This window comes from Pristiophorus japonicus, chromosome 15 (genome assembly GCF_044704955.1).
Source record: "Pristiophorus japonicus isolate sPriJap1 chromosome 15, sPriJap1.hap1, whole genome shotgun sequence".
Taxonomy (NCBI): Eukaryota; Metazoa; Chordata; class Chondrichthyes; family Pristiophoridae; genus Pristiophorus; species Pristiophorus japonicus.
In genome coordinates this window covers 11,069,884-11,091,970 of record NC_091991.1, presented here as the reverse complement: position 1 = coordinate 11,091,970, position 22,087 = coordinate 11,069,884, and the positions used below count along the sequence as shown (strand labels likewise).

At 48.3% G+C, this 22,087-nt stretch overlaps 1 protein-coding gene across 1 annotated transcript in view; it reads right to left on the bottom strand.

Annotated features, from left to right (window-relative positions):
- slc17a8 (solute carrier family 17 member 8) overlaps nt 1-18,701 on the bottom strand; it is a 74,065-nt gene extending 55,364 nt beyond the window's left edge. Inside the window, exons 1-3 of the mRNA XM_070901554.1 lie at nt 18,234-18,701; nt 4,810-5,065; nt 899-1,017 (exon numbers count right to left, since the gene is read on the bottom strand). Of these exons, the coding sequence (XP_070757655.1) occupies nt 899-1,017; nt 4,810-5,065; nt 18,234-18,334 (476 nt within the window). The 5' untranslated portion in view covers nt 18,335-18,701. The remainder of the gene's footprint in view (nt 1-898; nt 1,018-4,809; nt 5,066-18,233) is intronic.
- Between the last annotated feature and the right edge of the window lie 3,386 nt (nt 18,702-22,087).

Genomic DNA, 22,087 nt, shown 5'->3' with positions numbered 1-22,087 from the left:
ATGAAAACAAATTTCGTCTTTCTACTTTAATTTATCACGTGACAGAAATATGGGTAACACTGTTTTGCTCTCGGCCCAGCTGCATCCACCCACCGAGCTGGAATCATAGAATCTCACAGCACAGAAAGAGGCAATTCTGCCATCGTGCCTGTGCCAGCTCTTTGAAAGTGCTGTCCAATTAGTTGTTCTCACTGAATCTCTCGCGTCACAAAGTACGTCTTAGGATAAGGGGTCGGCCATTTAGAACTGAGATGAGGAGAAACGTCTTCACTCAGAGGGTGGTGAATCTTTGGAATTCTCTGCCCCAGAGAGCTGGGGAGGCTCAGTCAATGAGTATATTCAAGGCAGAGATCGATAGATTTTTGGAATCAAGGGATATGGAGATCGGGCGGGAAAGTGGAGTTGAGTCCGAAGATCGGCCATGATCTTATTTGTTTAAATTCGTTTACAGATGTGGATGTCACTGCCAAGTGCCAGTATTTATCGTCCATCCCTAATTGCCCTCAACAACTGAGTGGCTTGCTAGACCATTCCAGTTAAGAGTCAACCACATTGCTGTGGGTCTGGAGTCACATAGAGGCCCAGACCGGGTAAGGACGGCAGATTTCCTTCCCTAAAGGATATTAGTGAACCGGATGGGTTTTTACGACAATCCAGTAGGTTCATGATCACCATTACTAATGCTAGTTTTTTTTTATTCCCGACTTATTTAATTGAATTTAAATTCCCCAGCTGCCGTGGTGGGATTTGAACTCACGTCTCCAGGTCATTAGTCCAGCTCTTTGGATGACTAGTCCAGTGACATAACCACTGTGCTACCGTACCCTATTATTGAACAGTGGAGCAGGCTAGAGGGGCCGAATGGCCTACTCCTGCTCCTATCTCTTAAAGTTCTTACCTGTTTGCAGCAAACTTGTTGGAGATGAATCCCCCTGGGATTTGGGTTACAATATACCCCCAGAAAAAGGAGCCATGGATCAGCCCCACTATCTCCGGGTTCCAGTTGAATTGCGGTTTCTGGAGGGAGAGAGAGAGGAGGGAAATGGGCAGAATTACTGCGGCCCTTGTCATATCTGCTCACCATGTTATTGCGTTTAATCAGATCACGGTTTAAAGCCAGCAGCCACTGATATAAAGCGCAGCCTGACCAAAGTGCTGCATCCAACAGCTGCTCTCCCTCTCAGCCCGCTCCAGATAAAACACGCCAGTGCCCAACAGGCAGCCTTTGATTCCACTAACATCTCAGCAAATCTCATTAAAGCGAGAGTAAGTGAATTAACGATTCAGTGAAATTTATAAACGCTGCCTGGTTCCTGCTCTTTCATGTCTTACAAACCCACACACCTGCGTACTTATGATTGGGTTACTTGCCGCATCTTTCATTCCCGCCTCTAACCGGTCACTAACTTGCTGCCAGATATTTATAACACCACGGTTCATAATTAGCAGCTCCCAGAGTCCCCTTTTGGAAATCACTATTGCATTGCACAAATTAGGTTGTGTGAATCATTTCCTACACCAGTTAAACTTGGAATCAGCTGAGATATCTTCCAGGAACAATCTGTCAAAGCAGTTTAATATATTTTTTTAATTCATTCTCAGGATGTGGGCATCGCTGGCAAACCCAGCATTTATTGCCATCCCTAATTGCCCTTGAGAACATAAAAACATAAGAAATAGGAGCAGGAGTAGGCCATACGGCCCCTCGAGCCTGCTCTGCCATTTAATACGATCATGGCTGATCTGATCATGGACTCAGGTCCACTTCCCCGCCCGCTCCCCATAACCCCTTATTTCCTTATCATTCAAGAAACTGTTTATTTCTGTCTTAAATTTATTCAATGTCCCGGCTTCCACAGCTCTCTGAGGCAGCGAATTCCACAGATCCACAACCCTCTGAGAGAAGAAATTTCTCCTCATCTCAGGTTTAAATGGGCGGCCCCTTATTCTAAGATCATGCCCTCTAGTTCTAGTCTCCCCATCAGTGGAAACATCCTCTCTGCATCCACCTTGTCAAGCCCCCTCATAATCTTATACGTTTCGATAAGATCACCTCTCATTCTTCTGAATTCCAATGAGTAGAGGCCCAACCTACTCAACCTTTCCTCATAAATCAACCCCCTCATCTCCGGAATCAACCTAGTGAACCTTCTCTGAACTGCCTCCAAAGCAAGTATATCCTTTCGTAAATATGGAAACCAAAACTGCACGCAGTGTCCCAGATGTGGCCTCGCTAGAAGGTGGTGGTGAGCCGCCGCCTTGAGCCGCTGCAGTCCCATAAGAACATAAGAAATAGGAACAGGAGTCAGCCATTTGGCCCATCAAGCTTGCTCCACCATTTAATAAGGTCATGGACTCAGCTCCACTTCCCAGCCCGCTCCCCATAACCCTTTATTCCCTTATCGCCCAAAACTCTGTCTAGCTCCGCCTTAAATTTATTCAATGACCCAGCCTCCACAGCTCTCTGGGGCAGAGAAGTCCATAGATTTACAACCCTCTGAGAGAAGCAATTCCTCCTCATCTCACTTTTAAATGGGCGGCCCCTTATTCTGAGACTATGCCCCCTAGTTTTAGTTTCCCCTGTGAGTGGAAATATCCTCTCTGCATCCATCTTGTCGAGCCCCCGTGTGGTGAAGGTGCTGTTAGGGAGGGAGTTCCAGGATTTTGACCCAGTGACGATGGAAGGAACAACCGATTTATTTCCAAGTCGGGACGGTGTGTGTAACTCAGAGGGGAACGTGGAGGTGATGGTGTTCCCATGCGCCTGCTGCCCTTGTCCTTCTAGGTGGTAGAGGTCGCTAGTTTGGGAGGTGCTGCCGATGAATATGAAATAATGGGAACCTACTTCTAGTAAAGGGGTGTCCAGAATGAGTACCTTGGTCAATGCCAGTCCAGCCCTTGAAGCCCAGGCCACTCAAACTCAGTTTTGCTTGCATTTCTCACCCTCTGAAGGTTTTGGAAAGGGCTGATCCAAGCCCTGTTGCCTCAATGGTGAATCAGACACCTGAGACAGATGCGGGGATTTAAACTTTATCAGTAGCCCATCAGTACAACAAGCTTGGACAACCTTTTCTCCATATTATCAGAAGTAGCTGATAAAGGGAAGTGTCTGGCTAATATTGGGTGGTTTGAATGTTCACTAAACGTGTACTCAAATGAAGTGGTAACCTACCTCTTAAACATGCCTCAACAGTGATATTTCATGGGAATTATTCTTTGTCGTGGATTTCACCTCTTATTATTTTTAAGATTTAACTGGACCAGCCACATAAATACTGTGGCCACAAGAGCAGGTCAGAGGCTGGGTATTCTGCGGCAAGTGTCTCACCTCCTGACTCCCCAAAGCCTTTCCACCATCTACAAGGCACAAGTCAGGAGTGTGATGGAATACTCTCCACTTGCCTGGATGAGTGCAGCTCCTGCAACACTCAAGCAGTTCGACACCTTCCAGGACAAAGCAGCCCACTTGATCGGCTCCCCATCCACCACCTTCAACATTCACTCCCTCAACCACCGGCGCACCGTGGCTGCAGTGTGCACCATCTACAAGATGCACTGCAGCAACTCGCCAAGGCTTCTTCGGCAGCACCTCCCAAACCCGTGATCTCTACCACCTAGAAGGATTAGGGTAGCGGTCACATGGGAACACCACCACCTCCACGTTCCCCTCCAAGTCACACACCATTCTCACTTGGAAATATATCGGCCGTTCCTTCATCGTCGCTGGGTCACAATCCTGGAACTCCTTCCCTAACAGCACTGTGGGAGCACCTTCGCCACACGGACTGCAGCGGTTCAAGAAGGCGGCTCACCGCCACCTTCTCAAGGAGCAATTAGGGATGGGCAATAAATGCTGGCCTTGTCAGCGACGCCCACATCACGTGAATTTTCAAAACTTAGGTGTGGCTGCCTGGTGCAAACATAGTGCCAAAAACTCATTGAGCTTTGGTCCCAGCTCCCCCGGCCACAGCCCCTCCTGTGACAGCCACCAACACCTTTCCGTGGGAACTCATGGGGTAATGCTGGGATCCGAACCGGCCAAATCCCTGCCGATCCTGGAGCCCAATTGGTGGAGTTAACGGAGGGACTGTGCATGAATTGGCAATTCCAGCAGGAGGGGTGGAAATGGGGGGAGGGAGAAACAGGGGGGAGGGCTGGAAACCTAGACCCACCCGGGGTTTCCCGCCTTATTATCGCTACCCAGCAAATTGCATCTCGAGAGGGTGGGAGCTCGTTCTGTGCACCCACTCCCCGCTTTGCCTTATGTCGTGGCACCAGTTTGGCAGTGAATCTGTGGGGTATTCCTGGGCTACCCCAGGAACCTCAACAGAAGCATTACATAGATTACATAGAATCTACAGACCAGAAACAGGCCATTTGGCCCAACAGCTCCATGCTCCACACGAGTCTCCTCCCACCCTCCTTCATCTCACACCATCAACATATCTCTCTATTCCTTTCTCCCTCATGTGATTATCCCGCTTCCCCTTAAAGGTATCTATGATGAATGGGGCCATTGGCACCTTGGATTTGCTGAGAGCAGGGGCAGGTTGTGTTGTGGGCCTGCACTGGGGCCTAACGTTGAATGACTGTTTGGCCTCTTTGGCCCAGGCAACCTCTTGCTCTTCAACAACAGCCAGCAACCTTCTGGCATCACATTAGCCCCACCTTAAAATTCTAGGCTCCCTTCTTGACATGAAATCGTCACGTAACGTTACACCCACATAACAACACGCCATGTATTTCCCATCTTTTCCGCCCTTCGTTAGATGCCCATCTGAGGGTTTACCTAGTGTGCGTTACACCTACCTCAATCTCTGCTTTGCCGTTTACATAGACGGTGTTGTTGTTGACCATCTCCACTATGGCCACGCCCAGGTTGCACCTGATGCCGAAGGAGATGCAGAAGCCAAGACCGCTCATGATGGCGATCATGTAACGCTTGGGCATCCCGAAGCAGTGGCAGTCACAAAACGGCTGCCTCAGCACCTCGCTCTTCACCGGCTGGCCATCTTCATTCAACTCAATTTCTTCCTCCTCCTCCACATTGGTGCCATCCACAGCTCTGGAGGGGGTAACAGCAAGCACAGAACACAGAGGATCAAATTTAGCAGCAAATCACGGAAAGCTTCACGTTGTCACAATGGGAACTATATCAATTATCTGGACGAGGGGACCGAATGTAATACCTGTATATCCAAGTTTGCTGGTGATACAAAGCTAGGTGGGAATGTAAGTTGTGAGGAGGATGCAAAGAGGCTTCAAGGGGCTATCGACAGGCTAAGTGAGTGGGCAAGAACATGGCAAATGGAATATAATGCTTAGAAATGTGAAGTTATCCACTTTGGTAGGAAAAATGGAAAAGCAGAGTATTTTTTTAAATGGTGAGAGATTGGGAAATGTTGGTGTTCAGAGGGACCTGGGTGTCCTTGTACACCAATCACTGAAAGTTAACATGCAGGTACAGCAAGTGATTAAGAAAGCAAATGGTATATTGGCCTTTATTACAAATTTGAGTATAAGAGTAAAGACGTCTTACTGAAATTATATAGGGCCCTGGTGAGACCGCACCCGGAGTATTGTGTAGAGTTTTGGTCTCCTTACCTAAGGAAGGATACACTTGCCATAGAGGGAGTGTAACGAAGGTTCACCAGACTGATTCCTGGGATAGGGGGGTTGTCCTATGAGGAGAGATTGAGTAGACGAGGCCTATATTTTCTGGAGTTTAGAAGAATGAGAGGTGATCTCATTGAAACATACAAAATTCTTACAGGGCTCGACAGGGTAGATGCAGGGAGGATGTTTCTCCTGCCCGGGGAGTCTAGAACCAGGGGTCACGGTCTCAGAATAAGGGGTCGGCCATTTAGGACTGAGATGAGGAGAAACTTCTTCACTCAGAGGGTGGTGAATCTTTGGAATTCTCTGACCCAGAGGGCTGTAGAGGCTCAGTCTTTGTAGAGTTTGACGATGTTTAATGTTATGAAGAGATGGGACAGAGCAGAGAGAAACAGGCTGTTTCCTGTGGGAGCAAGGTACAAAATTAAATGTAAAAGATTTAGGACAGAGAGCGGGAGAAACTATTTCACACCGAGGGATGTGCGGCTGAGGAATTCACGGGCGGAGTTAGTGATTGAAGCAGAGTTAATGTCAGCATTGAAGAATACGTGAGATAGATGGTTGAATAAAAGGGGATGAAGGGATGTGGGAAAAGGGCGGGTACATGGGATTAGGACACTGCTCCTGTGGGGAATGAACACCAACACGGAGTGGATGGGTCGAACAGCCTGTTTCTTTGTTGTCATATCTGCTACAACAACAACTTGCCTTTTTCGCAGTAAAAATGACCCAAAACACTTTGTAATCAGACAAAATTTGACATCAAGCCACATAAGGAGATATGAGGACAGGTGAGCAAAAGTTTGGTCAGAGGTCGGTTTTAAGGAGGGTCTTAAAGGAGGAGAGAGAGGTAGAGAGCCGGAGAGGTTTAGAGAGGGAATTCCAGATCCCAAGCATCTGATGGTACGGCCACCAATGGCGGAGTGATTATAATCAGGGATATTCAAGAGTCCAGAATTGGAGAACGGAGAGATCTCAGAGGGTTGTTGGGCTGCAGGAGGTTACAGAGATAGGGAGGGGTGAGGCCATGGAGGGATTTGAAAACAAGGATGAGAATATTGAAATCGAGGCATTACTTAACCGGGAGCCAATGTAGGTCAGCGAACACAGGGGGTGATGGGTGAACGGGACTTGGTGTGAGTTAGGACACGGGCAGCCGAGTTTTGGATGACCTCAAGTTTACGGAGGATAGAACATAACTCTTGATATACTATATATCGTAACAGAGCCAGCACATAATCTAAGCTGGCACTTGACAGTAGTACAGAGGGAGTGCTGCATTGTCGGAGGTGCCGTCTTTCAGGTGAGATGCTAAACTGAGAACTTGCTTGCCTGTTCTGGTGAGTGTAAAAGATCCCACGGCACTATTTTGAAGAAGAGCAGAGAAGTTCACCCCAGTGTCCTGGCCAATATTTATCCCTCAACCAACATCACTAGAAAACAAATGATCTGGCTATTTATCTCATTCTTGTTTGTGGGATCTTGCTGAGTGTGAATCAGTCACCGTATTCCTCTACATTACTACAGTGACTAGACTTCAACAATAAAAAACCTAGTTCATTGGTTGCAAAGAGCTGTGGGACGTCCTGAGGTCATTAAAGATCCTGTATAACAGCAAGTTCCTCAATACATTTCAGCAGGATTCTCATCGCCGTGATATCACTGAGTTCCCATTGTGTTCATGCTGGGGGAATCATTTTATCCGCACGCTGTGTGTAATGGAATTGTGAACCCGTTCCTTTCGTGACACATAGCTCGCAGCAGAAATCTCCCCCCATCCCCCAATCCCCCACATCTCCTCCAAACCCCCATCCCCCCATATCTCCCCCAAACCCCCATCCCCCAATCCCCCATCCCCCTTCCCAGCTCAGATCACAAGACACTAACGGATGAGGGAGGCCATTGAGCCCTTCTGAGGGCCATCCAGAGTGACCCTACAGTTCAGTCATTGCAGCATTCAATTAGACTCACAGAATCACACAGCACAGGGGGGAGGCCATTCGGCCCATCATGCCTGAGCCGGCTCTGTGAAAGCCCCCCCCCCCTGCTCTTTCCCCACAGCCCTGCTAATTTTTTACTTTTTCCAAGTATTTATCCAATTCCCGTTTGAAAGTTACTATTGAATCTGCTCCCACCGCCCTTTCAGGCAGCGTGTTCCAGATCACAACAACTCGCTGCGTAAAAACATTCCTCCTCATCTCCCCCTCTGGTTCTTTTGCCAATTATCTTAAATCTGTGTCTCTCTGGTTACTGACCTTCCTGTCAGTAGTTTGTGGTGAATAATTACCGTGTCTGTGCAACGGATCTGTGCACAAGAGGATCTAGGCTGAGATACGCAGGAGCTACTTCCTGAGCAGAATCTGATTGAAACATGCAAGATACTGAGGGGGATCGACAGGGTAGATGCTGAGAGGATGTTTCCCCCCCGGGCTGGAGAGTCTAGAACCAGGGGTCACAGTCTCAGGATAAGGGGTCGGCCAGTTAGGACTGAGATGAGGAGGAATTTCTTCACTCAGAGGGCTGTGAATCTTTGGAATACTCTGCCCCAGAAGGCTGCGGAAGCTGATACATAAATTCAAGACAGAGATCGCTAGATTTGTGGACTCGAGAGGAATTAAGGGGCATGGGGATCGGGCGGGAAAGCGGAGTTGAGGTCGAAGATCTTATTGAATGGCGGAGGGACCGAATGGCCTACTCCTGCTCCTAATTCTTATGTTCTTAAGAAAGACAAATCATCAGCTGCAGCGAGCTGTGTAGTATTGAAGCCATCAACAGGCCGAGGCCATTGGAGGGAGCAGCGTGCGGTGGTATAGGGAGCAGCGCGTGCTGCTGCAGGAGGGCGACGGCTGACTACAGTGTGGGCAGGCACAGCAGGAGCGGCGAGGTCGGGGCGAAGGAGCGGCAAAGAGTTCGTAGAGGGATGTGATCGGGGCCCACGAGAGGCTAGTGTTCAAGGCCCAGGCGAGGCGAGGGCTCAGGGGCAGCATGGGCCAGCCCACACTGCGATACATGTATGCGCACTAGGTTCGTGCAGCAGAGCTGGTCTCCAGTCGTCCTGGTTAACCCTTGCTGTTGTGTATCTGTAAAGCATGCACCCATGTTCCGCCACCAGGGAGCGCATCCCCTGAAGTCCCAAGGGATCCCAGCATCCCTTGGGAGCACGGTATATAAGCCGGCCCCTAAGGCCTGTTCCTCACTCTGGAGTGTTTTAATAAAGACTGAGGTCACTGTTACTTTAACCTCCCTGTGTGCAGTCTCATCTGTGTTAGGAACACAATAACTGGCGACGAGTATACAAATCCAACGCAGAGATGCAGTAAACTGTGGGCATCCTGGAGAAGTTCTCGGAGGGTGAGGACTGAGAAGCCTATGTCGAACGGCTAGACCAGTACTTTGAAGCCAACGAGCTGGACGGAGAAGGAAGCGCTGCAAAAAGGAGAGCGGTCCTCCTCACGGTCTGCGGGGCACCGACCTACAGCCTCATGAAGAATCTTCTGGCTCCAGTGAAACCCACAGATAAGTCGTATGAGTTGTTGGGTACACTGGTTCGGGAGCATCTTAATCTGAGGGAGAGCGTGCTGATGGCGAGGTATCGGTTTTACACGTGCCAGCGATCTGAAGGTCAGGAATTGGCGAGCTACATCGCCGAGCTAAGGCGACTTGCAAGACAATGTGAGTTTGATGGCTACCTGGAGCAGATGCTCAGAGACTTTTTTGTACTGGGCATTGGCCACGAGACCATCCTACGAAAACTTTTGACTGTAGAGACACCAACCCTCAGTAAGGCCATTGCGACAGCACAGGTGTTTATGTCCACCAGTGATAACACCAAACAAATCTCTCAGCACACAAGTGCTCGCGATGTTCATAAATTAACTGGAACTGTGTTTGCGAGCAGAAATGTATAGGGCAGAAACCACGAGTCTGCAACTGCCAGCAGGCCGCAGGTGACCCAGATGGCTCAGAGTCCCTAACAAAGGATGAATGCAAGGCAATTCACAGCTTGTTGGCATTGTGGAGGCTTCCATTCAGCCTATTCATGCCACTTCAAAGGATATGTTTGCAAGAGCTGTGGAACAATGGGGCACCTCCAACAAGCTTGCAAACGTGCTGCAAGCTCTGCAAAATCTGCTAACCACCATGTGGCAGAGGAAGATCGGTCCATGGTGGATCAAAGCAATTTCGAGCCTCAGAGAGAGGAGGCAGATGCTGAAGTACACGGGGTGCACACATTTTCGACGAAATGTCCACCTATAATGCTAAAATTGAATGGCTTACTAGTAGCCATGGAACTGGACACTGGCACTAGCCAATCCATCATGAGTAAAAAGATGTTTGAGAGACTGTGGTGCAACAAGGCACTCAGACCAGCCCTGAGCCCATCCACACGAGAATGTACACCAAAGAGCTCATCACTGTCCTGGGCAGTGCCATGGTCAAGGTCACCTACGAGGGCATGGTGCACGAACTGCCACTCTGGATTGTCCCGGGCGATGGCCCCACACTGCTTGGAAGGAGCTGGCTGGGCAAAATCCACTGGAACTGGGATGACATCCGAGCGCTATCACATGTCAATGAGGCCTCATGTACCCAGGTTTTTAACAATTTTTCTTCCCTTTTTCAGCCAGGCATTGGAAAGTTTTCCGGGGTGAAGGTGCGGATCCACTTGGTCCCAGAGGCACGACCCATTCACCACAAGGCGCGAGCGGTACCTCACATGATGAGGGAGAGAGTGGAAATCGAGCTGGACAGGCTGCAGCGCGAGGGTATCATCTCCCCAGTAGAATTCAGTGAGTGGGCCAGCCCGATTGTTCCAGTACTCAAAAGTGATGGCACGGTCAGGATTTGCGGCGATTATAAAGTAACTATTAATCGTTTCTCGTTACAGGACCAATACTCGCTACCTAAATCAGACGACCTATTTGCGACGCTGGCAGGAGGCAAGATGTTCACCAAGCTCGACCTGACTTCGGCCTACATGACGCAGGAGCTGGAGGAGTCTTTGAAGGGCCTCACCTGCATCAACACACACAAGGGACTGTTCACCTACAACAGATGCCCGTTTGGAATTCGGTCGGCTGCAGCGATCTTCCAGAGAAACATGGAGAGCCCACTCAAGTCGGTACCACGCACGGTGGTTTTTGGACGACATATTGGTCATGGATCGCGACACCATTGAGCACCTACAAAACTTGGAGGAGGTCCTCCAGCGACTGAATCGCGTAGGGCTGCAGCTGAAGAGGTCGAAATGCGTCTTCATGGCAACAGAAGTGGAGTTTTTGGGGAGAAAGATCGTGGCGGGCGGCATTCCGCCCACAGACGCCAAGACAGAGGCTATCAGGAACGCGCCCAGGCCACAGAATGTCATGGAGTTGCGGTCGTTCCTGGGACTCCTCAACTATTTTTGTAACTTCCTACCGGGGTTAAGCACCCTCTTAGAGCCCCTACATGTGTTATTGCGTAAAGGTGAGAACTGGGTATGGGGAAAAAACCAAGTAATTGCTTTTGAGAAAGCCAGAAACATTTTATGCTCCAACAAACTGCTTGTATTGTATAACCCGTGTAAAAGACTCGTGCTAGCATGTGATGCGTTGTCGTACGGAGTCGGGTTGTATTACAACAAGCTAATGTTACGGGGAAGTTGCAACCTGTCGCCTATGCCTCCAGGAGCCTGTCTAAGACCGAGAGGGCCTACAGCATGCTTGAGAAAGAGGCATTAGCGTGTGTGTTCGGGGTAAAGAAAATGCATCAGTACCTGTTTGGCCTCAAATTTGAGCTGGAAACCGATCACAAGCCCCTCATATCCCTGTTCGCTGAAAACAAGGGGGATAAATACTAATGCCTCAGCCCGCATACAAAGGTGGGCACTCGCGCTATCAGCGTATAACTATACCATCCGCCACAGGCCAGGCACCGAGAACTGTGTGGATGCTCTCAGTCGGCTACCATTGCCCACCACGGGGGTGGAAATGGCGCAGCCTGCAAACTTGTTGATGGTGGCGCAGCCCGCAAATTTGTTGATGGTCATGGAAGCGTTTTAAAATGATAAATCACCTGTCACGGCCCGCCAGATTAGGATTTGGACCAGCCAAGATCCTCTGCTGTCCCTAGTAAAAAATTGGGTACTGCATGGGAGCTAGGCCAGCATCCCCGTTGAAATGCAAGAGCCAATCAAGCCATTCCAGCGCAAAAGGACGAGCTGTCCATTCAGGCAGACTGCCTGTTGTGGGGTAACCGCGTAGTGCTACCAAAAAAGGGCAGGGAGACATTCATCTCAGATCTCCACAGCACACACCCGGGTATAGTAATGATGAAAGCGATAGCCAGATCCCACGTGTGGTGGCCCGGTATCGACTCTGACTTAGAGTCCTGTGTACGGCAATGCAGCGTGTGTGCTCAGTTGAGCAACGTGCCCAGAGAGGCACCACTAAGTTTGTGTTCCTGGGCCTCCAGACCATGGTCGAGGATTAATGTCGACTATGCGGGCCCGTTTCTCAGTAAAATGTTCCTGGTGGTGGTGGATGCTTTTTCAAAATGGATTGAATGTGAAATAATGTCGGGAAGCACCACCACCGCCACCATTGAAAGCCTGAGGGCCATGTTTGCCACCCGCGGCCTGCCTGACATACTGGTCAGTGACAACGGGCCATGTTTCCCCAATGCCGAATTTAAAGAATTCATGACCCGCAATGGGATTAAACATGTCACCTCGGCCCCGTTTAAGCCAACCTCCAATGGGCAGGCAGAGCGGGCAGTACAAACAATCAAACAGAGCCTTAAACGAGTCACAGAAGGCTCACTCCAAACCCGCCTGTCCTGAGTACTGCTCAGCTACCGCACGAGACCCCACTAGCTCATAGGGGTGCCTCTGGCTGAGCTACTCATGAAAAGGACACTTAAAACCAGACTCTCGCTGGTTCACCCCAACCTGCATGATCAGGTAGAGAGCAGGCGGCAGCAACAAAATGTAAACGATGGTCACGCCACTGTGTCACGGGAAATTGATCTGAATGACCCTGTGTATGTGCTAAACTATGAAAATGGTCCCAAGTGGATCACGGGCATGGTGATAGCTAAAGAAGGGAGTAGGGTGTTTGTAGTCAAACTAGACAATGGACAAATTTGCAGAAAGCACCTGGACCAAACGAGGCTGCGGTTCACAGACTGCCCTGATCAACCCACAGCAGACACCACCTTTTTCGAGCCCACAACACACACCCAAAGGATCAACGACACCACCCCGGACCAGGAAATCGAACCCATCACGCCCAACAGCCCAGCAAGGCCAGGCTCACCCAGCAGCCCTGCAGGGCCAACAACATGCCAGCCCAGTGAGGGCACAGCCAACACACCAGAACAGATATTTGTACCGAGGCGGTCCACCAGGGAAAGAAAGGTTCCCGACCGCCTCACCTTGTAAATAGTTTACACTTTGGCTTTGTGGGGGAGTGATGTTGTGTATCTGTAAAGCATGCACCCCCATGTTCCGCCACCAGGGAGCATCCCTTGGGAGCACTGTATATAAGCCGCCCCTAAGGCCTGTTCCTCACTCTGGAGTGTCTTATTAAAGACTGAGGTCACTGTTACTTTAACCTCCCTGTGTGCAGCCTCATCTGTGTTAGGAACACAATACTTACCACTGGACAAAGGCCGAGCTCTGTCAAGCGCGTGTGGTGGCTGGTGTGCAAAGGTCACCAGACGTTAAAAAAATCCACCCTCAGGCATCTTCCACCCTTCAACATGTAGCTCAGGACCTAGAATATTAGGTCCTTCATTGAAACACCTGTGAACTCATCCCTTTTTGGCATGGAAGCAAGTCATCCTCGTTTCGAGGGACTGCTTATGATGATGATTTAAGCCTAGCCGCAGAGGTGAAAGAGCAGTGTCCCCTTCTGTTTATAGACCTTCAGATAAAATCTCATGGCTTAATCATGGGGAGCTCTGAACTATCGCAGTTCATCATTGTCGATACTTTTTTAAACCTTCCAAAAATACAATTAGAATGCCTCCCGTAACAGTTTCTCTGAATCCTCCCTATTGTATCCTTTTAAACACCTCGCTTAGATCATCCAAGGTAATTCCTGACGTCGCAGGTTTGTGCTAACTCCACAGTTTTGTACTGAGGTCGACGGTCTCCCCTCGTAGCCCAATCCTGGGACTGAGGGGGTCAGCCTCAAGCTCCCTCCTCCGCACCTCCTTCACATCTCAAATCATTCCCTTGTGCCTCAGTAACCAGACTAAGACACCAGTACTAGCGCAGAAAGAACCTGCATTTATATAGAGCCCTTCACAACCTCAGGATGTCCCAAAGCGCTTTACAGCCAATTAAGTACTTTTTGAAGTATAGTCACTGTTGTCATGTAGAAAACACGACAGCCAAATTGCGCACAGCAAGCTCCCACAAACTGCAATGTAATAATGACCAGATTATCTGTTTTACTGATGGTTGGTTGAGGGATAAATATTGACCCAGGACACCAGATATAACTCCCCTGCTCTTCTTCGAAATGATGCCATGAATTCTTTTACGTTCACCTGAGAGGGCAGACGGGGCCTCAGTTTGACGTCTCATCCAAAAAACGGCACCTCTAACAGGGCAGCACTCCCTCAGTACTGCCCCTCCGACAATGCGGCGCTCCCTCAGTATTGCCCCTCCGACAGTGCGACGCTCCCTCAGTACTGTCCCTCCGACAGTGCGGCGCTCCCTCAGTATTTCCTGTCCGACAGTGCAGCACTCCCTCAGTACTGCCCCTCCGACAGTGCAGCACTCCCTCAGTACTGCCCCTCCGACAGTGCAGCACTCCCTCAGTACTGCCCCTCCGACAGTGCAGCGCTCCCTCAGTACTACACTTGGAGTGTCAGCCTAGATTATTTGCTCAAGTCTCTGGAGATGGACTTGAACCCACGACCTTCTGGCTCAGAGGCCAGAGAGCTACCCACTGTACCGTGGCTGACACCTAACACATGTATAAATTATAAATAACACAGGTTGGAGTAGGTTTCAGGAATGTAACAGATACCCAGGTTTGGATAGCATTGAAGAATTGCTCCAGCTTTATTGCAGCATAGCTCAGTTGCTTGACATATCAATTTCTCAAACCATTCCAGCCTATTTGTTATCACCATCAACAACATGTATTTATATAGCGCCTTTAACGTAGTGTAATGTCCCAAGGTGCTTCACAGGAGTTTGATGAGATAAATAATTTGACACCGAGCCACATAAGTAGAAATTAGGGCAGGGGTCAAAGAGTTGGTTTTAAGGAGCGTCTTGAAGGAGGAACGAAAGGTAGAGAGGCGAAGAGGTTTAGGGAGGGAGTTCCAGAGCTTGGGGCCCAGTCAACAGAAGGCACGGCCACCGATGGTTGAGTGATTATAATCAGGGATGCTCAAGAGGGCAGAATTAGAGGAGCGCAGACATCTTGGGCGGGTTGTGAGGCTGGGGGAGATTACAGAGATCGGGAGGCATGAGGCCATGGAGGGATTTGAACTCGAGGAAGAGAATTTTGAAATCGAGACGTTGTTTAACCGGGAGCCAATGTAGGTCAGCGAGCACGGGTGGTGATGGGTGAGCAGGACAGTGCGAGTTAGTACATGGGCAGCTAGCACAGGTGGTGATGGGTGAGCGGGACTTGGTGTGAGTTAGGACACGGGGCAACGAGCACGGGGGGGGGGGGGGGGGTGATGGGTGAGTGGGACTTGGTGCGAGTTAGGACACGGGGCAACGAGCACGGGGGGGGGGGGGGGGGGTGATGGGTGAGCGGGACTTGGTGCGAGTTAGGACACGGGGCAGCGAGCACGGGGGGGGGGGGGGGGGTGATGGGTGAGCGGGACTTGGTGCGAGTTAGGACACGGGGCAGCATTTCTGGGTTGGAATGGAAAGTAACACCATCAGCAGAGCTGTTAGTTACAGCAGTCAACAATATTTACACGGCAGCGCACATTTTAAAATGAGCAAACAGTTTTATGAATGCGTTTATCAATGTTGAGGTAAAAAGACTTCTCGTCTTCAAGGTGGATCCCCTGAAATAAGGGATCGACACCCGCCTGTATAGCAACCACGGAATCACTCAGACAAAACCTCGAACGAATCAATAATTCATAAGCCGTACGTCTGCAATGGATCGCCATGCATTTCACGTACATTTCAGTTCTGATCGCATGAAGCTGTTTGATGTTAATGTAAATAAATGTGTGATGGATATCGAAGTAGCATTGATTGCGATTGATGGTTCTTCTCGCAGTGATAAACTCTCGGGGGAGACTGGCAGTGCACAATCATAACTAAAAATGGTAGTTTAATTGCATTGTCATGACACAGATCCCTGGTAAATTAGTGCAACTCAAGGTTTCTCTTTACATTTGAAAGCTTGCAATTATAACACGCACCAAAGTAGCACTTCTTCCATTTACATCTATTAACATGGCGACAGTAATTAATTTATCATCACTGACAGTGAAAGGGAGTCTTGGATTGAGTTGATTTTGCCAGAGTAGGATTCCTGATCCCTGAATGTGAATTAGAAAGGTTTGATAGAGCAGATACAGAGAGAGAATGTTTCCACTTGTGGGGAAGAGCATAACTTAGAGACCATCAATATAAGATAGTCACCAAGCAATCCAGTTGGGAATTCAGAAGAAACTTCTTTACCCAGAGCGTGGTGAGAATGTGGAACTCGCTGCCACAGGGAGTGGTTGAAGCGAATAGTATCGATACATTTAAGGGGAGGCTAGACAAGCGTATGAGGGAGAAGGGAATAGAGGGTTATGCTGATAGATTTAGATGAGGAAAGACGGGAGGAGGCTCAAGTGGAGCATAAACGCCGGCATGGACTGGATGGGCCGAATGGCCTGTTTCTGTGCCATATATCCTGTGTAATCCTATTTAGATGGTGTGTGATGGAGAGAATTGTTTTTAGTTAATGACACTTTTCAAATAATGCCAGGACATTATTACTATCAAAATGTTGCAGTTAAATAATACATATTGTAGCATTACTGCATAATGATGAACATAGAATGAATACACTCAGTCAAAATTATGAGGGTTCTGGATAGAGTGGGTAGGAAAGATCTATTTCCCTTAGCAGAGAGGTCAATAACCAGGGGGCATAGATTTAAAGTAATTGCTAGGAGGTTTAGAGGAGAGTTGAGGAGAAACTTTTCACCCAGAGGGTGGTGGGGGTCTGGAACTCACTGCCTGAAAGGGTGGTAGAGGCAGAAACTCTCACCGCATTTTAAAAAGTACTTGGATGTGCACCTGAAGTGCTGTAACCTACAGGGCTAGGGGCCTCGAGCTGGAAAATAGGATTAGGCTGGGTGGCTCTTTTTCAGCCAGTGCAGACACGATGGGCCGAATGGCCTCCTTCTGTGCTGTAAATTTCTATGATTCCATAATTCCATGATAATGGGAAGGTAAATATTATTTGTAGCATCTTAAGGTTATTATTTTTTCTTGTAATATCACTTACCAGACTTTTTAATAAGGAGGTGCTTTGCAGACATTTTATTAATTATGAAACTGAGATGTCTATTGAATCATTACTTTAGTTTATACTGCGAGTTTGGGTCTTGTCTGTGGAACATCATTACTGTAGAGATCTTGCAAATCTATCCATTTTCTATGTATATATATATATAAAGGCATTAGTTGCAGCATCCAACACATAACATAATGTATATAGTTGACTGAAGATATCAAAGTTTAACCAGACAGGCTTGGGACCTTTTAATTATTTCTTGTAATTAAACAAAAATTATATCTGAACCAAGTGTGCCATGGCTCAGTGGGTAGTACATTCACCTCAGCATCAGCAGGTTGTGGGTTCAAGTCCCACTCCAGACACTTGAGCACAGAACCTAGGCTGACACTCCAGAGCAGTGCTTGAGGGAGTGCTTCTTTGAAATAAGAGCAGGGGAGTTATCCCCGGTGTCCTGGGGCCAATATTTATCCCTCAACCAACATCACTAAAACAGATTATCTGGCCATTGTCACTTTGCTGTTTGTGGGAGCTTGCTCTGTGCAAATTGGTTGCTGCGTTTCCCACATTACAACAGTGACTACACTTCATTGGCTGTAAAGCGCTTTGGGACGTCCGGTGGTCATGAAAGGCGCTATACAAATGCAAGTCTTTCTTTTAAACATCTGAAATCGAACGGCATCAAATTATCTCGTTCTTATTTGAAATAAATAGCCTCAGAGTTATGTCCAGATTAGATTATCTTTTAAAAGGGCACAAAAAATAACATTTATGGAAAGGTTTTAATTAGTGACATTTGGTAGAAATTGCTAAATAGCAGGGTGTTGGAAGTAAATCTTTTAAACTCCACAAAGCGTGCCCCAGCAGCTAAGAGTTAACCTGTACCAATTTCTGTCTCAATATTTTGTTTTTAACGAATATTGTTGATTAATGATAAATACTCGCAGTCAGCCCATGACCCAGCAGTGTCTGATTGTACTGTCTCAGACATGTCACAGGCATCTCCTTACTGCAATCTCTACAACATTTATTCAGCAATAACCAGTTCTCTGCATGGATTAGGGGTCTGGCTAGCTTGATATTACAGCGCATCTCCAAAATCTTTATGAAGTTTGTAAAATAATTCTGTTTCTGTACCTTCGAAGATGACCCAGCGAATCTCCCACCGTATACTTGGCTTCCTCCTTGACCGGTTTGAAGAATTTATCCTTCAGATTTGCAAATCCTTTGAAAGGCATCTTTGCTGGTCTGGAGGGGGGCAATCTGTCCTCCTTGTATTCTTCCTCCCAGTACCAATTATATTCTAGCAGTACTATTAAACCAGGGACATTTCTGTCCTTGCATTGCTTTCCATGGTCACTGAGAGAAGAGCAGTCTGTGGTTTCCCCGTCTTTACTGATTTAGGTTGTTTTTCTCCACCTCTCTCTCTTTCCAAGCAGTTGCTGTGGGAAGTTGAGGAAATAATCCCAGGGATTTCTGGCGATGAGACTGAGCTAGAGGACAGAGCAGGTGTGGTTTTTATCATCCATGTACAAAGTTCCTGGTGCTCCTTGGGGATATGTTCCTGTTCACACACATGGAGGCTCAATAGATGTTCACTGCCTTTCCCCCCCCACCCCCAAAAAAAAAATGTTTTAAGGGATCAGCGGAATTTCAGCAGCTCACAATCTGTGAGATCTTGTGTTCACTGGGCTGTGACGAGGGGCTGGTTCCTAACTGTTCGCCCTCGTTCATATGTTTCTCAAGTCCATGTCACAACACAAGAGGCTGGACAGAGAGAGAGAGAGAGAAGTGGGTGGATGAAGTTTATTAAAAATTGACAGCATTGTAGTCGATCTGGATGACGCAGACTGTAAGCTAATGTTAGCAACCTTGCCTTTGTGTGTGTGTGTGTGTGTGTGTAACTGATGGGATGGAAACGCGTTGCAAACTCCACACCCCTTGAAATAGACCGTGCATGAATCTTTTAAAGAGTTGCATTGACAGAACGCCTCATCAATCTCTCAGACACATCCCTAAGCTGCTCTCGACAATTAATTATTTCACACAGTCATTCATGCAACGGTTTATATTTGCCGCCACGTTTATTTCAAGAACGGGCGCAGCCTGTAAAACGGTGGCATGTAAATAAATGCACTGAAAAGATCTGTTGCAATATTTATGTGTTAAAACATGATACGTTTCTCAACGTACAGGAAATTATTCCATTTCCCAATCCTGTATATTTTACATTTTAGCCATACTGTAATTTACCGGAATTAAAACATTTGATAATACAGCTTTTATTTGATTTGATTGAGTTTTAAGCTTCTCTGAAGTTCAGAAGTTGGTGAAAGGGGATGCACTCTAGAACGAGGATTTTCAGACCGCTTTAACTATTTTACCGACATGTCACCTGGTGGATATTTTTTCCCTGAATATATATATATTGCAAACCTTTCCCGATACAACATGCCCGCAATCCTGCAGTCACCAATTGCCGCAAGGTGATGGCTGGGACTGGCTATCCCGGGATTTCCCACCCAATCCCGCTCATGCTCAAGTTGCCCTTTCACAGCAGGCTGGCATCAGTCTTTCTCCTGCTCCTGTTTGCTGCCCACTCGTGGTAAACGAGGCGCCTTACACCAGAGGCGTTCAAAATTTTCTGACGCCCTTGTAAATCCTGGAATCATACAGAACCGAAGGAGGCTATTCGGCCCACCGTGCCTGCGCAGGCTCTTTGAAAGAGCTCTCCAGTTAGTCCCAACCCGGCGCTGTTTTCCCCACAGAATATTTTCCTTGCAAAGGTTTTCCTTTAAAATATTGGCACCCTCCCAGGGACTCCCTAGAACATCATCATCATCATAGGCAGTCCCTCAGAATCGAGGAAGACTTGCTTCCACTCTTAAAATGAGTCCTTAGGTGGCTGAACAGACCAATACGAGAGCCACAGTCCCTGTCACAGGCGGGACAGACAGTCGTTGAGGGAAAGGGTGGGTGGGACTGGTTTGCCGCATGCTCCTTCCGCTGCCTGCCCGAGAACAACTTGCATTTATATAGCACCTTTAATGCAGTAAAACGTCGCAGGGTGCTTCACAGGAGCGTAATCAAACACAATTTGACACCGAGCCACATAAGGAGATATTAGGACGGGGGCTTGGTCAAAGAGGTAGGTTTCAAGGTGTTATATATGTAGACTTGTATTTACTCTGTACAGCCACCAGAGGGCTCATCCCCTGGAGTCCCAAGGGATCCCATAATCCCTTGGGAGCACAGGTATTTAAGAAAGTTTCACAGGTTGGAGAGGCACTCTGGAGACCTGCAATAAAAGACTAAGGTCACACGTTATTTTGAGCTCACAGTGTTTAGTCTGACTCTTTCTCCATATATAACATAAGGAGCCTCCTAAAGGAGGAGGGAGAGGTAGCGAGGTTTAGGGAGGGAATTCCAGAGCTTAGGGCCCAGGCAGCTGAAGGCACAGCCGCCAATGGGGGAGCGATTGAAATCGGGGATGCGCAAGAGGGCAGAATTGGAGGAGTGCAGAGATCTTGGAGGGTTGTAGGGCTGGAGGAGGTTGCAGAGATAGGGAGGGGCGAGGCATCACTGGACTGGGAGCCAATGTAGGTCAGCGAGCACAGGGGGTGATGGGTGAACTGGACTTGGTGCGAGCTAGGATACGGACAGCAGAGTTTTGGTTGAGCTCAAGTTTATGGAAGCTGGGCAGGAGAGCTTTGGAATAGTTGAGTCTAGAGGTAACAAAGGCATACGTGAGAGTTTCAGCAGATGAGCTGAGGCAGGATTGGAGACAGGTGATGTTACAGAGGTGGAAATAAATGGTGTTGGTGATGGAGAAGATATGTGGTCGGAAACTCATCTCTGAATCAAATAGAATGTCGAGGTTGCAAACGGTCTGTTTAGTCTCAGACATATTGTCCCATTCCCAGGGACCCCCTCCAAATACTGAGCCATTCCCAGGGACCCCTTCCAAATATTGGCCCATTCCCAGCGACCCCCTCCAAATATTGGCCCATTCCCAGTGACCCCTCCAAATATTGACCCATTCTCAGCGACCCCTCCAAATATTGACCCATTCTCAGCAACCCCCTCCAAATATTGGCCCATTCCCAGCGACCCCTCCAAATATTGACCCATTCCCAGTGACCCCCTCCAAATATTGACCCATTCCCAGCGACCCCTCCAAATATTGACCCATTCCCAGCGACCCCCTCCAAATATTGACCCATTCCCAGCGACCCCCTCCAAATATTGACCCATTCCCAGCGACCCCCTCCAAATATTGACCCATTCCCAGCGACCCCCTCCAAATATTGACCCATTCCCAGGGACCCCCTCCAAATATTGGCCCATTCCCAGCGACCCCCTCCAAATATTGACCCATTCCCAGCGACCCCCTCCAAATATTGGCCCATTCCCAGCGACCCCCTCCAAATATTGACCCATTCCCAGGGACCCCCTCCATTGGCATTGGCCAAAGACGATGGCTTCAGCCTTCCTAATGTTTAACTGGGAGAAGACATGGCTCTTCCAAGCCTGGGTGTCGGACAAGCATTCTGACAAACAGAGGCAGTGGTGGGGTTGAGAGAGGTGGTAGCGAGGTAGAGCCAGATGTCATCAGCGTACAAGTGGAAGCTGACCCCGTGTTAATTTTAAAGAGGAGCAGAATCTGAGTGACCTGGGAGTGCTATCGCACAAATCTTTGAAGGTGGCTGGTCAGGTTAACAAAGCAGTTAATAAAGCATACGGGATCCTGGGATTTATAACCAGAGATATAGAGTACAAAAGCCAGGATGTTACGTTAAACCTTTATATAAAACACTGGTTTGGCAAACTGGCTGCTGTGTTTCCTATATTTCAAAAGTACTTCATTAGCTGTAAAGCACGTTGAAACGCCCTGAGAAGGGGAAAGGTGCTATAGAAATGCAGGTCAGTCTGTAGCTCTGTGTGGGGAGCCCCAGGTGTGTGTGTGTGTGTGTGTGTGTGTGCGCGTGGAG